Raw genomic sequence first — 15,247 nt, forward strand, 5'->3', positions numbered from 1 at the left:
TCTAAAGAAATACTGTCCTTCATAAAACAGCAGCACTGCTCACACTGAGCATCTATTCTCAACAACAACAAAAGACATTGATATTTCAGTTTGTAGAAAAGTGAAATTTGCTAACTTTATTTCTATTTATTATCTGAGTTTGCAGTCATTTTCTGATGAATGTGTGCTCATCATTTTCCTGGGAGCTTATTTCTAATCACAGTTCTGAATATGTGAAGTATTTGACAGTATAAAAATAGTTCCTTTTTATTAATAACATAATCCTCTGATGTAGATTTTTTTGTAAGAGTAAAGATTGAGAAGGCAGCCAAGAAATAAAACAATATGAAATTCAGTCATCAACCAAAAATGTATCTTTTGTGAAATATTATTTACAGATACACCTGTACAACAGCGTCTGTCCCAAATTCTGACTTATTATAGTCTAAATAAATCATGTTTATTTCGGTACTAATAAATCAATAGAATAGTGGGCTGGGCCCGTGCTGCATGCTCTGTCTTTTGCACCATTCTGTGTGTAAAGTGCCTTTAAGACAAAGACCAGTCCAAGTCTCAGTGATGCTTGACTGAGCTGGCATTATCAGAGTCCTCTAATCATCCTCTTGTCATTCATTATCCTTGCATCTTCAACCTCAACTTCAGCTTCTTCACCTTTCTCCCAGAGACAGCTCACACTGTCTCCAATGGATGCTATAAAACTGGAACTTTTACTGTGAAAAAAACAGCAAAACAAAACACATTAGGTTAATTTTAACACCTCTATGATAGGCTGCTACATTAACAGTTATAGCAACAGCAATAACATAACTAAATAGGGTATTCTGCAACCATTTATTATAGAATGATGCAGACACACATTTGGCCAAGAGGTGCTCAGAATCATGGAAAGTTTGAACATTTACATGGCAACTGAGTAAACTCTCCTGATGAGATTTTTGCTATATGGTCAAAAGCTCCAGAGCAAGAGGACCTTCAGCTGAGATTGTGTTGTCAATGAACTCTGCAGTTTATTTAGAGTCAATCCCGTTTACACCATCCTGGTGATTGTAAATACCAGCACTCACTAATAGAGCACCAAAAGTGCATTAATCCGCCTCAGAAAACAGTCACCAACACATACACAATTTACTCCTGTTTTAGTTCTATTTGCTAAAAACTACAGAACTGAGCTGGTTTCAGGATATTATATATCTGTGACTCGTTTTTAAAGATATACATCTTTGAGTGGACTTAGGGCTGAGTACCACAGACTGAGCAGGGAAGTCGAACTAACACATTGTATGTTCTGGTCTTTGCACGGGATTTGAAAAATACAGAATAGCAAGCTCAATCCTTTAAAAACACATCCGCAGCACACACACATGCACAAATAAGAGATTTAAAAATTCAAAAAGATCTGATATATCCTGTAGAAGGTACTGACAGTCAGAGGCACGTTCACAGATGAAACCGATGCGGTCAGTGCAGTAGAAATCATTCCAGTTGGCATTATGGATAAGGCCAGCACAGTCCTCGCCGTCTTCGTGGCCATGGGTCCAGTTATCAGGCTGGCCAGGCTTCCACTTCCTGATAGCAACAACATGAACAATATGTATTAAAGTTGAAGCATCATATAAGGTGTTTGCAGTATTGTAATGTAACGAAGTACAAATACTTTGTTACTGTACTTAAGTAGAATTTTCACGTATCTGTACTTTACTTCGTTATTTGTATCTCCGGAAACTTTTACTTTCACTCCACTACATTTTCTAAATAAAATGTATACTTTTACTCCACTACATTTTCCCCTAAGCATCTTAGTTACTCATTACTACAAAATAAAATCAGAAGAAATTTGTCACACTGGAAAAAAAGGTTTGGCGAATCATTGCTCCTAGATTGCAAGTTAATGCATGCTCCATGCTAGTTGGTGACGTGTTTGTTGCCAAACAAAAAAAAAATTAACTAAAGAAGAAGAGGAAGCATAATGACTGATAGTGTCATGGAAGCACCTGCTGCAGGCTCTGCCGCCAACGTAACAGACGATGATCACCCCGGCGACAGTGGTGATGAAGATAACGTTACACACCTTTGGCCATGAAGGTTTTGAGTATATTTAATATAAGAAAATTACTTCTGATACTTAAGTACCATAAACATCAGATACTTTAAGACTTGTACTCAAGTAATATTCTAAAAAGTGACTTTAACTTCTGCCAAAGTTATTTTCTGGTAAGATATTTCTACTTTTACTCCAGTATTGCTTTTAAGTACTTTATACAAGACTGGGTGTTTGTTATCTTCATAGAGGTCTGGTGTTTCGGAACAGAATGAAGCAAGGAATCAAGTTAGAAATCACTAAAACACATACATTTCATTTGTTTTCATCAGGTTAACTCACTTGAAAACAGGTAACGTTCCATCCACCCATTTCCAGACATTTTCCTCCTCCCTGTCAGTAAGGCCCAGCCAGAAATAGCCCTTCCCTGCAATTTTGTTTCTCACAAATTGCTACGGATAGAAGAGAAAAAGATATTTTATTTTATTTATTTATTTTTTATTAGTTCAGAAAAACAAGTCTGAGATTTTAAGATTAAGTTTGTTCCATTCTTTGTAGTCAGTGAATGTAGTAAAAATCAGGGTCTTATTTAACTTACCTGTTCCTCATTGTCGTTAATAATGAGCATTAGAGATGTCATGTTAGTACAAAACTGCTTGGACTCGTCAAAGTTGAGCCTCTGAGGACCAGAGGAGAAGTAATAGCAGCTGTCTCCAAACTTTGTGAACTGAGGTGGGCAACCTGGAATGAATCATTTACAGAATATTACAATATCTATATATAATAAGTAAAATCACATGCATCAGGATTTGTAAAATGTACTTAGAATGGGCCATAAATCTATTTTCTACCCTGATGTAATCATTTAACTCACCAGGCGCTGAAGTATTGGTGTCAGGAAGCTGGACCTGCTGGGACACGGAGCCTTCTGGTTCCTCTGCTGGTTTGGGGGGTTGAGATGGTTTGGGGGGTTGAGATGGTTTGGGGGGTTGAGGGGGTTTTGGGGGTTGAGGTGGTTTTGGGGGTTGAGGTGGTTTGGGGGCTTCAGGGACCTTAGCGGGCTGAGTGGGCTGAGGGGGCTTTGAAAGCGGAGGGGCAGGTGCAGGTATCCCTGGTAGCCCTGCTGGACCGGGAGGGCCGATTGGTCCAACAGGTCCGCGAGGCCCCTCGAGCCCTGCAGGTCCTGCTGCTCCTCTGGGCCCCTGTGGGCCTTGTGGTCCTGGCAACCCTGACAGTCCATCTCTACCAGGAATCCCCGGTGCCCCAGGGTCACCTTTTTCACCAGGGTTTCCAGGTCGACCTCCAGACCCTCTTGATCCTTTAGCCCCTGGAAGACCCCGAGCCCCGGCTGCACCCTTTGGACCTGTCGCACCTGGTGGTCCAGCAGCACCTTTCTCTCCTTTAGGTCCCACCAACCCCGGCATCCCTTTGTCTCCCTTATCACCCTTTTGACCTGACTGGCCCACTGGCCCCTGGGGACCCTTGTCACCCCTGGGGCCCCTTGGACCTGGTGGACCTGAAACATAATACCAGCAGATGAGTGTGTTAGAATGTACTGTTGCTGTTGAGATCTTAACATAAAAAACAAAGAAAACATTGCATTTATTTCTTGTACTTTGGTATTTTCAGTTACATATAATTTTGCTAATAGTGTACTAGAGACCAGACAGAGGTATAATCCTAGTCATAGTTGAAATTCATATATATGGTTCTTTTGAATTACGTGGCACCAAAATTTAAAGCAGTTTACAAGATGATGTGAGAATCTATTAGTTTTTTTAAATGGGTGTACAAAATGTTAATGACATTTTTTTTTTTTTTTTTTTTTTTTTTACAAATACCTACAATACTATTTAAATCTGCATGCCACAACATTCACATTTGAAGAAGTGTGTTATGTTCATGTTGTTTATGACAGAATTAAAACCAAACCAATAAATTTTTTTCACCATTTCCAGGATACGCACCAAGTAGGTCTTCTATTCTTACCCTGCAGGATGGTGAAGTTGGTGATGAGCTGTGAGTGCTTGCTGTCCACCACCTTCATCTCCTCCATCACCATAGAGAGGTTGCTGACCTCTCTGTCCAACCTGGCTGCCAGCTCATCTTGCTGTGCACGCAGCTCTTTGCTATCTGCACTGGCCTCTGTCACACTGCTATTCAGCCCCAGTAACAGGTCTGAATGTCGCAACACTGTCTCAGCGCAGGACCTCAGGCCATTCAGGTCGGAGCTGATGGCACCGAGGAGCTGCGTGGCGAAGCTCATGTTTCCTGTCACACGGTCCATGTCGTTCTCATGTCTGTCTAACCGTGATTCCATCTCATCAAACTTAGATGATGTGGTGTTATCGTGGTCTCTCTGGTGGTCCATCAGCTCATGCAGGCTCTGGCCATGCTCCTCGTTGAGAGCGGAGGTGTTCTGGATCTGGCTGGCTAGTGTGCTGAGCTGAACCCCCAAGTCATCCAGAGCTTCTCCATTGGAACGGGCTAGGGCTGAGTTATTGGCTGCCAAAACCTGGAGGTTCTGGACCTTTTCCTTCAGCCACTCTGTGTCAGCCCGGGTCTGCCTGGCTGTCTGCTGCAGACCCTGATAGTCATTCTTCAGTTTCTGCACCGCCTGGCCTGCGTCTTCGACCGTCTTCTGCAGCGTGCTGAGCTGATTGCGCTGCTGGGACTGGGTAATGTTTAGTGCACTGATACTAACCTGAGTCTGGCTCTGCACTTTCACCTGGCCCTGTAACTCTGACTGGAGCCATGCAGTGTCTGTCTGGAGGTTGTCAATCATGCCACTGTAGGAGGCCAAGGTCTGGTTGACCCCATGCAGCGAGGCCTCATTGCCTTGCATAAATCTCTGCAGGGAGACATGGCTGTTTTGCATGTCATCGCCTGTGATCTGAAGCTCATCCAGCACATCCCTGTTTCTGGTTGCCCTGAGGGCAATATCATTCAGTCGTTTCTGTAATGCCTCCAGATCGGACTTGAAAGTCTTGATGTCACTTGTGGCATTAACTGACTTCTCTCCTGCCTGATCATCTGAAAAGGTGACACACAAACATATTTATATTAATAGAAAATGTAAAAAAAACAACAACACTGCATTCAATTTTTGTTCACAGCTATTGTAGATTAAAACAATCCATATTTGATATCTAATCTTATGTTAATGAGACTTACCTAGTTTCTTCAAGTCGGTCTCCACATCATTGATCTGGCCTCCATATTTCTGCATGCCCTCTGTGACACTGTCCATTCTCTCGACCACTGGCAAAAGAGGGAAGAGAAAGTGTGAATAGATACGTACAGTATATACACATACAGGGGAAAAAGCAAAGTTGTTTGATAAGAGGAATCCTTATACAATCATCACATATTCTAAGACACTAACAGGAAGTGCATAGACAGATAGATAGATAGATAGATAGATAGATAGATAGATAGATAGATAGATAGATAGATAGATAGATAGATAGATATTATAATAATATTTCTTCCACCACTTATAGATCAACCCCCTCAAACCTTAATGTGTAAACAGAGACTTTGCTAAGCTAAGCTGATGTGAACAGAAGAGGGTGCTGCTGTATTCATTCCTCTCAAATCAATAACTGGAAACTCAAACAGCATTTCTGAACGCAGGATGTTGAACAGGGTACAAGTTTCCTATGTTTTCTTTTGTAACTGGGCAATCTGTTGATCAATACAAATGTAATTTTCAGAGTACATTCACAAATTCCACTTCAAGAGTATAAACAATGTCAAACACATGATGAATACCACAGTAGTACACTGTGTCTCTGGTTCCACTTTCTCTCTCCTCCTAACATCTGCAACAAGAGTCTGTCTCCTCTGCTCCACCGTTTGTTTTCTGTCAGTATGTGGGCGTCTAAAAACTGCACTGGAAAACATCCTTAGCTTTCACTGTTATCATTCCAAAAGTGTCAAAAACACGAAACAATAACATGCACTTGGGACAAACAACAACACATGGGCCCAGTATCAAAGAGCTGTTGGTCAACTGCTGTGAATATGCAGCTTGAGCCTCTATTTCTTAAATATTTATTTCTTTATCTTTTTGAGTACTGTACTTTGAAATACTTTATTTGTTACCCCCAAATTTTTATTCTTGATTACTATATTGCTACAGCAACCTGCCCCTTATAATAGTGACATAAATGCCTGCATTCCCTTGTGTCTAACATACCTTTTTATCTCCCCCCCCACCCCACCCCCCCCCCACCCCCCACCCCCCCCCCACCCCCACCCCCGTCCTGAATTGGAAAAGCATTATGAGTTATATAAGGTCACTAATTTGAGTAAGGCTTATTGGCTGCCTATTATACTTAGGCAGTTACCCAACACGAGGGCCAGCACATTAATGCTTAACTTTTAGCAAAATGGGTCATTTTGAGGGCCAAGACTAAGAAACATGTCAATTAGTACAGAAAACTGTATTTATGTTTGCTGGTAAACGGTATGTGCTGTTTAAAGGGTGCAGAGGAGAGAAAAACAACAACACAGAAATACAGCCTTCACTGGTTTTTGCAAACTATTTTGGACACTTCCAGCCATTTGTGAGTCAACCTGTGGTTCATGAGACAACAAATTGCTACCAAGCCATAAAATCTCCTCTGGGTTGTTAAGCCAGTGTAGTCGCTGCATGGTCATCTGGTAGACATTAGAGCCAAACCACCAAAATCACATGGGATCCATGCAAACACAGACCCAAAGCTGGAAACCCAAAACAATCCTGACAGCACTTACAGGGCACGATTCAGATCTTAACTTGTTGACCATAATTTGAATAAAATCATTCCACACTGGATAAATCCAGTTTTTGTCAGTTGGTTGAGCTGCATGGTTCACTAGGTTAGGGCACCCGTAGAGTAGACTTCAATATTTTTGCTCACGAATATATATATATATATATATATATATATATATATATATATATACATTTTTCTTTTTTTTTAAGATTTCTTTGGGGCATTTCAGCCTTTACTAGAAAGAACAGCTAGATATGAACGGGGGGAGAGAGAAGGGGATGACATGCAGGACTCAAACCCTGGACCTTCTGCATCAAGGAATACACCTCTACATATGTGTGCCTGCTCTACCAACTGAGCTAACCCGGCCACTGCTCAAGAATATTTTGACGTGATAAGTGATAAGTTTTCCATGATTTATTGGGGCCACAAATGGCTCAATGGTGTTTTAAGCCCCCAACGTCTCGTTCCAGGCAGCACTGCTACCGTTGACTTCAAGGCACCTAACACTAACCTTAACCCTAACCCTAACCATAACCATTGCCTAATCCTAGTGCCTTCCAGGCAGCGTTGCCTGGAAGAAGACGTTGGGGGCTTAAAACACAGATAAACCCACAAATGTGTAAGACTGAACAATACACAAAGTGCATTCCATATTGATGGCGTCTGAGATGTAAGAATTCCTTTCTGTTTCTATTCAACATCATTGCCCCGGCTTAAACAGGGAGAAATGGGAAAAATGGGTTGCAGTAAGGACAATGTTGCAAAACAACTGTGTTTCTAATCTCTAGCTCTGGCCAATCTCTGAAAGATATCAATTCAGCGGAGAGTAAACAATGTACTCTGTCAAGGGAGTCTCTTCAAGTGCTAAATCTTAAGCTGAACTCTCTGACTTGGTTGGTTTTAGTTTTACATTCTGTTGCAGTGATATGATCTTTTGACTTTCAACAAACCTCAGAGAGAAAGACAGAGAGAGAGATTGCACATGGGGAAGTACAGGTAAGTAAAGGGAAATTCGATATGTCATGTATATACTGTATTCATTTGGGAATGATCTACAAACATCTATGTCTCCATGCTGAAAATAAGAACATCAAGACTTGAATTGATAATTCTACCAGGTGACCCTTTTGAAGTTAGTCTATTAATGCTAAATACATTTTTGTTTTATCAAAAGAGACGAGATAACAAAACTAATAGTCTACAACTACGCTAGCAACTCTTGAGGCTGTACTTAGGAAAGTTGTGCTTTGAGCTAAATGCTAACAGCAGCATGCTAAACATGCTTAAAATGACAATGTTAATAGGCTGATGTTTGACAGGTAATGTTTGCCATTGTCACAGTCTTAGTTTAGCATGTTAGCATACTAACAAGATTGTCTACGTACCTTGTCTGTTTAGTCTGTTTTGCTTTGTCTGTTTGTAACCAAAACTGTAAAGCCTCTTTGAGTGTCTAGAAAAGCGCTATAAAAAAATAAATGTATTATTATTATTATTATTATTAACAAAATTGCTACTTTCTACTGCAGGTTTTTGGTCTTAAACCATTGTTTTGGACAAATTCAAGTCTTTGACTTGATTATGGTGGTTGTTGTAAAGTCAGAACACCAAAGTCAGTAGGACACGTCCTCTGGGGACCTTGAATGTATGTACAAAACTTCAGGGCAATCTGTTCAACATTTGGCTATAAAACAAACAAAAGACTGGTATAACTATCTAATACCTAATTGATGCCTTAAACATGCACAATTTAAGCCTTTATGACTTTTTAAGAACCTTTAGACACTAGTAGTTTTTAAAGAAAATGGACTTGTGGAGGTGAATCTAGAGACTATGGGTTTTACACCTGCACTTATTGTTGTCTTATGTGAGTAATTCTGTGTTAAATGTAAAGGCTTGATTGTGAGACTTACCTTTGTATCCGAGGACAGCCACTGCTATGGTGAGCAGGGCACAGAGCACGTAGAGCAGTGCAATGGCCGCCCTCAGTGCCCAGTCATTTTTACACTTGGTGCACTCTGTACCCTCCTGAATTCCTGCAATATACAACAGAAGTTCTGTCACAAATGTGTGTAGACTATGCAGTTAGTCTGCCTTATCGTAGTAACAAAGCACACTGTTGAGAAGCAGGAGTAACTTAAATGTTGTGCAACTGGAGTAGGGAGTTAATAAAAATACACCAAAGGTTTTCATTCAAAAATGAAATCACAAGGAGATTTTTCTTCATTTTATAACTAAGTTTAGTACTGCGTGTCTAAAGTGGGACACACTGTGCCTTTCTTCAGCCAAGTAACAATTGAAAACATTTGCCCTCATGAATAACAAGACTGAGTGTGAAACTTAAAAAACAATGAACATGTGTTCGCCATATGACAGAAACCAAAACAAAACAGTGCCATTCCTCTTGTGTGTGTCATTTATCGTTGCCATCCAAGCTAAAACCATGGTGCAGTGAAATCTCTGGTCATTCATGTCACAGATGTTCACTAGTCTTAACAAAACGTCCTGACAAACACCAACATAATGTGATACAATGCTAAACATTACGCTATAGACAGGATGTTTACTTAACTCCATTGGAACTGACCATGTAGCCTCTGGCAAGCAGAGTGAGAGGGCAGCTGGTGTATATTCACAACAGGCAATAAAGATCTTTCTTTCTTTAAATCCTATTATGTAGAAAGGGGGAATTTCTGGAAACCTGTAACACTATATCAGACAGGAAGGTTTTAAAATAAATAGCTTGAGCAAAAACAAAACTGTTTAAAATACAATTTTATTGTTGTAATATCAAACTTGTCTTAAGATTTGAGCTATCCAAAATGTGACTTACAGGAAAACTATGGTTTATTGCATGGGTATTATTTTCTTTCTGGCAATAGCTCTGTTCCATTGTCAAGAATTTTAAGCAAACTTTTTAAATGTAGCAACAAAAAGAAATGTGAATTAGGCTGGCAAACTGGTTTGGAGCGAATAAACTACGCTACAACGTAGTTTCATAAGAAGTTGGCGTTATAGGCTCTAATCTGCCAGTAAACAGTGTAGAAGAAGCAGAGGTTGCTAACTGGAAACAAAACGAGTTTCCTTAGCCACCTTACCCATCTATGAGAGAAAAAGGAGAGAGGTCTTTGAGGAATTTGGTTTAATTAGGTAAGTTTTTATTTTTTATTTTATTGTCCATGAGTATTGACCATGTTTCATGCTGCTTGGAGACTAAGACACGTTATTGGAATATCTGGGAAGACGCAGACAGCAGAAACAGCTGATCACTCCTGTGAGTTAAATGTTCGCTACGTCAGAACTTATTTGGCAAAGGCGCTTCCATATTCCATTGAGTGAATTAACTCTTTTTCGATAAAGTCAAAAAACGCTTCAATCAAGCGTAAAAATGTTTTGCGCAATTGAGGAAGTTTTATTGAATTTTGTCATTTCCTTCCAGCTTTTCTAATGCAATACTTCAAAATTTGTATGAAACTATGTGAATGGAAACACGGATAGTAACATTGAAATCAAGTATTGCTGAGATCTTGAAACAGGACAACATTGCTAAAAATAGAAAGAAACACAAGCAGTCAGACAATCATACTAGTCGTAAACAAACCAAGAGTTTAGCAAGATTCATTACTGTACCACTTTATTTGGAGGTTAAACCAAAAGTGAGCACACCCGAAATGTCAAAATCCCTCACTGCACAGAAAAAACTGTGTGCACAACTATGGCAAGTACAGCAGATAAAATAAAGTTGTTTTTTGTTTCCTCTTGGCTAATCTGGCAGTTTGATTACAAACTGTGTGATCACCTGACTGATCATTTTACCATTCATGCATTGCTTTCAAATTAAAAAATGTTTCCTTGGCATTTTGGGTAGGTCTATTGTTTCCACTGGGAGAAGCTACACAAATTGCCCAGCGGAACTGACATCTTCATATAACTTCAGAGTATCAGAGGCCTGTCTCTGTCCCTTTAAGTCATGTCACTTGTGATGGGACTGAATGTGTAGCAACAACAGGCTCCATCCTTCCCAGTCAGGGGTGGGCCAGGACCACCAGAATCCCCAGTACCCCGGGGATTGGCATCTTGGCTTTGGACCCGTACATCTGTGCAAACATCACGTTTGATCACCTCAAAGAGGCCCAGCGTTAGACCCAGACATGGATATGCAGGCCACTGTTGTCCTTATGTGTGCTCAGAGCCTCATGTTGGGAACCAGTGTGGAGAGCTCCACCAGAGATCCCCCCACACTGGTCCTGACCACATGCTGCTTAAAGGACAACATCACACCGTGTAAACAAGCAGCTGACCGTCAGCAGGTTCTGGGTCAAGAGCAGAGCGGGGGTGGTATTTCTGTGTTCATTAGAGTTTGAAAATGTTGGCAGTATCATATGTGTGCCCCTCCTGCTTTCAGGGTCACTGAGTTTCAAATACTTTTTCAGAGTCAAAACACTTTCACTCAGGCTTTTTCCATTCTACATGCTTAAACTTTTCTACAAACCCCCCACTATGAACACACAAGAACAGATTCTTCAAGTTATAATGCCCCCACATACCATTGTTTGCTAAACTGTATGTCAGATTGTGTGATTAAAAACAGAGCATGAATCTTAAAAGCAACCTTGACATGACAATTTCTGTCTTTGAGGTTGAGGTTTAAAAAAAAAAAAGTTGCTTAGAATAAAAAAAGACCAAATCTCTGGTTCTGCTGTATCAATTTAGCAAACTTTCCATTGTTCCCATCCAAACATTCTTATAGGAGTGCAATACTAAATCGATAAAGTACTCTTTTAAGACATTTAAAAATTGGACTAGATGGGAAAGACGTGACAATCAGTGAATGAATTATCTGTTCCTTAGTGGGGGGCAGCAATGGAAAATGCTCCATCACCTTTGGATTCTGACTTGGAACATGGATGTTCAAGCTATTTGAACATAATGTGAAACGTTTGTCTATGATGGTTAAATAATAACCAAAGATGAAAGTGCTTTAACTGTCAGGACTTACACTTTAAGGTTTTTTGAGTTACCACCATCCCATACTGTACTGTAGAACCTGGCAGAGACAGGTTACAAACTCAGATTGTCATGTTCTTACAGCAATGATGCTTTCACTGAACTAACATGGAAATTCATTCTGGGAAGAGCAGCCAGTAACTCTTTCCAGGGTCGCAACATTTTCCCACTGCTTGTCACTGAAGTGTTTTCTGTTCTCTAAGGGATTTTGCTAAAGCAACAATTCTTACAGCGATGTGGCACACAGTAATGATAAAAAGCAAATGCTTCTAAGGTAGCTGCAGTATTCTGTTACATAGAATCCAGAAAGAAAACAAACTACTGGGTTTATATATTCATACTAGATGTGAGCCAAGTAGTTCTTTGATGGCTTGCTTTGTCATAATAACATCCACAGAGGATGTTAAAGTATGTTAAGGTAATCATGGTAAAGTAAACATTTCTGAGACTGAACTCATACTGTTTATTATCCTGATGATGACTATCTGAGCATGCTACAGGAAAGTCTTGGACAATCAAAAGCATCATGTACAATATTTTCAAATAAAATTAAATAAAAATAAAAGAAAATCAACTAGAGCTTTCAAATCCAAAAGTCACCATAATTTCTTCTTTGCTTGTACTGCTTACTCAGTTTTGTGTTACAACCCCCCATGATGTACCTCACTAGTCAGTGAGTATGTCATGTTTAATATCCAAAGGGCCATTGAGACTTCTTGCTGTCTACGCATAAACTACCACAGTACATAAACATGCTGACACATACATGTCATGAACTGACTGAAAACACATTGCTAAACCAAACGGCATGGTACAGAACAGGCGGGGGGGGGGGCTGAGCCTGTTGAGTTTTAAGAAGCTGGACGGCAGCCAGGACGTCCCAATCAACAAGATGGAATCCAGCCAGGTTATCCCCAAGAGGTAAATACATGCCAGAAAAGCCTAGAAAGAGCAGAGGTAACATGAAGAATACTGTATCTTACATATTATTACTGTCAAGTGAGAACAATGTATCTCCAGTTTTGGCCATTGTTTTTGTATTTACGCAATCATTTATGGGCTGATCTACCCATGATCTACCCATGAGCATTAATCTCAAAACTACTTTTTAGCCATGCTACCAATTTTGCTCTCGGGGTGATTGTCTGTCAGTCGGTCCACCACTTTGGTCCAAACTGACATTTCTCAACACTTACTTTTCTTTTTATCTGCTGTACAGTCCGTTCAGGCCAGGGCCTTTAACTTCAAATGATTTTGACGATGACAGCAAAGATGGTGGTCAGCGACTCAACACCGGGCAACTTGGCAAGGGGTTCAAATGAGCGGGCACAATAGCCTGGTCTGGCCTTCCCCCATCGCCGGCTCAGATGGTGCAACATGGCATAGATGGGTGATGTTATTATACATCCACAGGTGGGACGGACGTCATGGAAATCTCTGTCTATTATTTAGATGGCACAGGAACATCAGGGCACACCGGTGGCTATGCGGGTGCTTAAGAATAATATTACCATAAAATTAGCTAAAGACATTCATGGTGTCCAGAGGATGAACCCTAATTACTTTAGTGATCCCTTGAATTTTCCTCTAGCGCCCCCAACAGGTAATAAATTTCACGTATCCAAGAAAATAGCTCAACATCTACTAGAAGGATTGTCATGACATTTGGTACAGACTTTCATGTACCCCTCAGGATGAATTCTAATTGCTTTGGTGATCCCTAGCATCTAACATCTAATGCCATCATCAGGTCAAAAATGTAATTTGTCTAATACTTTGGTTTATGACCAAATACCTACAAGACATTTCCACCATCCTCAGCTGTACTTTGTATTAAGGGTTAGTAAATATTAGCAAGCTAAACTAAGATATGAACACAGTAAACATAAACCCTAAACATCAGAAAGTTAGCATTGTCAATGTGAGCATGTTAGCATGTTGACATTAACATTTAGCTCAAAGCACCACTGTGCCGAAGTACATCCTCACAGAGACTCTGAGTAGTCTTGGTAAAATCCTTTTTGACAAAGAGACTATTTGAAGAAACATTTAGATATCTCTAGAGCAGCTACTGTAATTTATCTGACCAGTGGAAGAGCTGCACAAATTACTCATTCGAAGAAGAAGTTATCGTCAGTTGTGGTTCAGCTCTGTCATTAGCTGTCACCAGGGGTGATTCTAGGATCAGACCTTTAGGGGGGCTCAGCCCCTAATGAGAACGTGACATAGATACAATGTCTTGCAAAAGTGTTAACCCCCCCCCCGCTAAATCAGTAATTTCATTAGCCAATAATCTCTGAGCTAGCTACTGAACAACAACGTCAGCTAACGTTTTTTGACACTATGATGGAACTAAACCTGACACTGACTATAAGTCACAGTAATAACGACCAATTTAACACAATGTTCTAACATTCAGCAATTTTAGTTGCTTACGTATCAATTTGGGTTCTAATCTGCGCCATGAAATTACCAACTTCTTCTCTGGGGACTACCAACGTTAAACTTCACAACCACACTACTGCTCTCCCTCTGATAAATTAGATAGAGACTCTGCCAAAGGCGGGAGTCTGGCACAACCACCTCCGATTGGCCAAAACTAAGTTTCTGTTAACCCTTTCCTTGACTGGGTCACAGGTGCATAGCATCGGCGACAGCGACACAGGATATTAAAAGGGAATCAAGCTCTTTGAACCTGTAATTTTTTGTCCTTTGTCACTAACAGACAAGTTTGCAAACTCTCACTTGAAGCACTAAAATTGATTTAAAAAAAAAAAGTTGTTTAATATTATAATTTTTAGGGGGGCTGAGATTAAATTTAGGGGAGTTGAGCCCCCCTAAAAAGGGCCTAAAATCACCCATGGCTGTCACGTTAATTCACAAAAAACGAGAACAGAGGCAGAGAGAGAATTATGGGGGCAGTCCAGTGTGGTGTCTGTATAACAGCTGTATTTCATTTGGACTCTGAGTCAGTCAAAGAAAAAAAAAATTTCAACACTTATTCCCTTATTCCATGTACCTGCCATTAGACTTGCCTGCATGCCCTGTCTCACTCCTGGCTGGCAGTGGAAACTTCCATGGCAACACAAAGAAAGCCTGTACAGACTAGAGCCTTTTTGTGTGAAGACCCTTTGTGCAGAGTGTTAATACTATGTTATATACAGTAACTGGGTGGCTACCACAGCCGAATATGGTCACAAGCCAAAAACCAGTAGTCGCACAGACAGGCCATGCCTGTTTACGCCACATGAATGGAGTCTTGCGGATTACAATGCTGCCAAATGCTGCATTTTTTTTCTCACATTTTGAGAGGGAACACATTTTTTTCTTAATTTCATATTTTTTTATAAGTGGTTCTGCTACTATGTGGTATATGTCTACAAATGTATAAACTGTCAAAACTACAGTTACATCTAATTGTGGCTCAAGTTAAAGTTTA

The 15,247-nt window shown here is 40.3% G+C and overlaps 1 protein-coding gene across 2 annotated transcripts in view; it reads right to left on the minus strand.

The window, feature by feature from the left end:
* Nucleotides 1-15,247, minus strand: part of colec12 (collectin sub-family member 12) — a 33,450-nt gene that overhangs the window by 292 nt on the left and 17,911 nt on the right. The window contains exons 3-11 of one of the 2 annotated variants that reach the window (XM_036005544.1): nt 8,715-8,837; nt 5,213-5,299; nt 4,028-5,071; nt 3,069-3,554; nt 2,913-3,014; nt 2,637-2,779; nt 2,381-2,490; nt 1,424-1,566; nt 1-710 (exon numbers count right to left, since the gene is read on the minus strand). The exon at nt 1-710 is cut by the window's left edge and continues 292 nt beyond it. In XM_036005544.1, the coding sequence (XP_035861437.1) occupies nt 691-710; nt 1,424-1,566; nt 2,381-2,490; nt 2,637-2,779; nt 2,913-3,014; nt 3,069-3,554; nt 4,028-5,071; nt 5,213-5,299; nt 8,715-8,837 (2,258 nt within the window). In that variant the 3' untranslated portion in view covers nt 1-690. Of the gene's footprint in view, nt 711-1,423; nt 1,567-2,380; nt 2,491-2,636; nt 2,780-2,912; nt 3,555-4,027; nt 5,072-5,212; nt 5,300-8,714; nt 8,838-15,247 lie in introns of both variants that reach the window. The other variant, XM_031293976.2, reaches the window with a different exon arrangement.

Source organism: Sander lucioperca, chromosome 9 (assembly GCF_008315115.2).
Source record: "Sander lucioperca isolate FBNREF2018 chromosome 9, SLUC_FBN_1.2, whole genome shotgun sequence".
NCBI lineage: Eukaryota > Metazoa > Chordata > Actinopteri > Perciformes > Percidae > Sander > Sander lucioperca.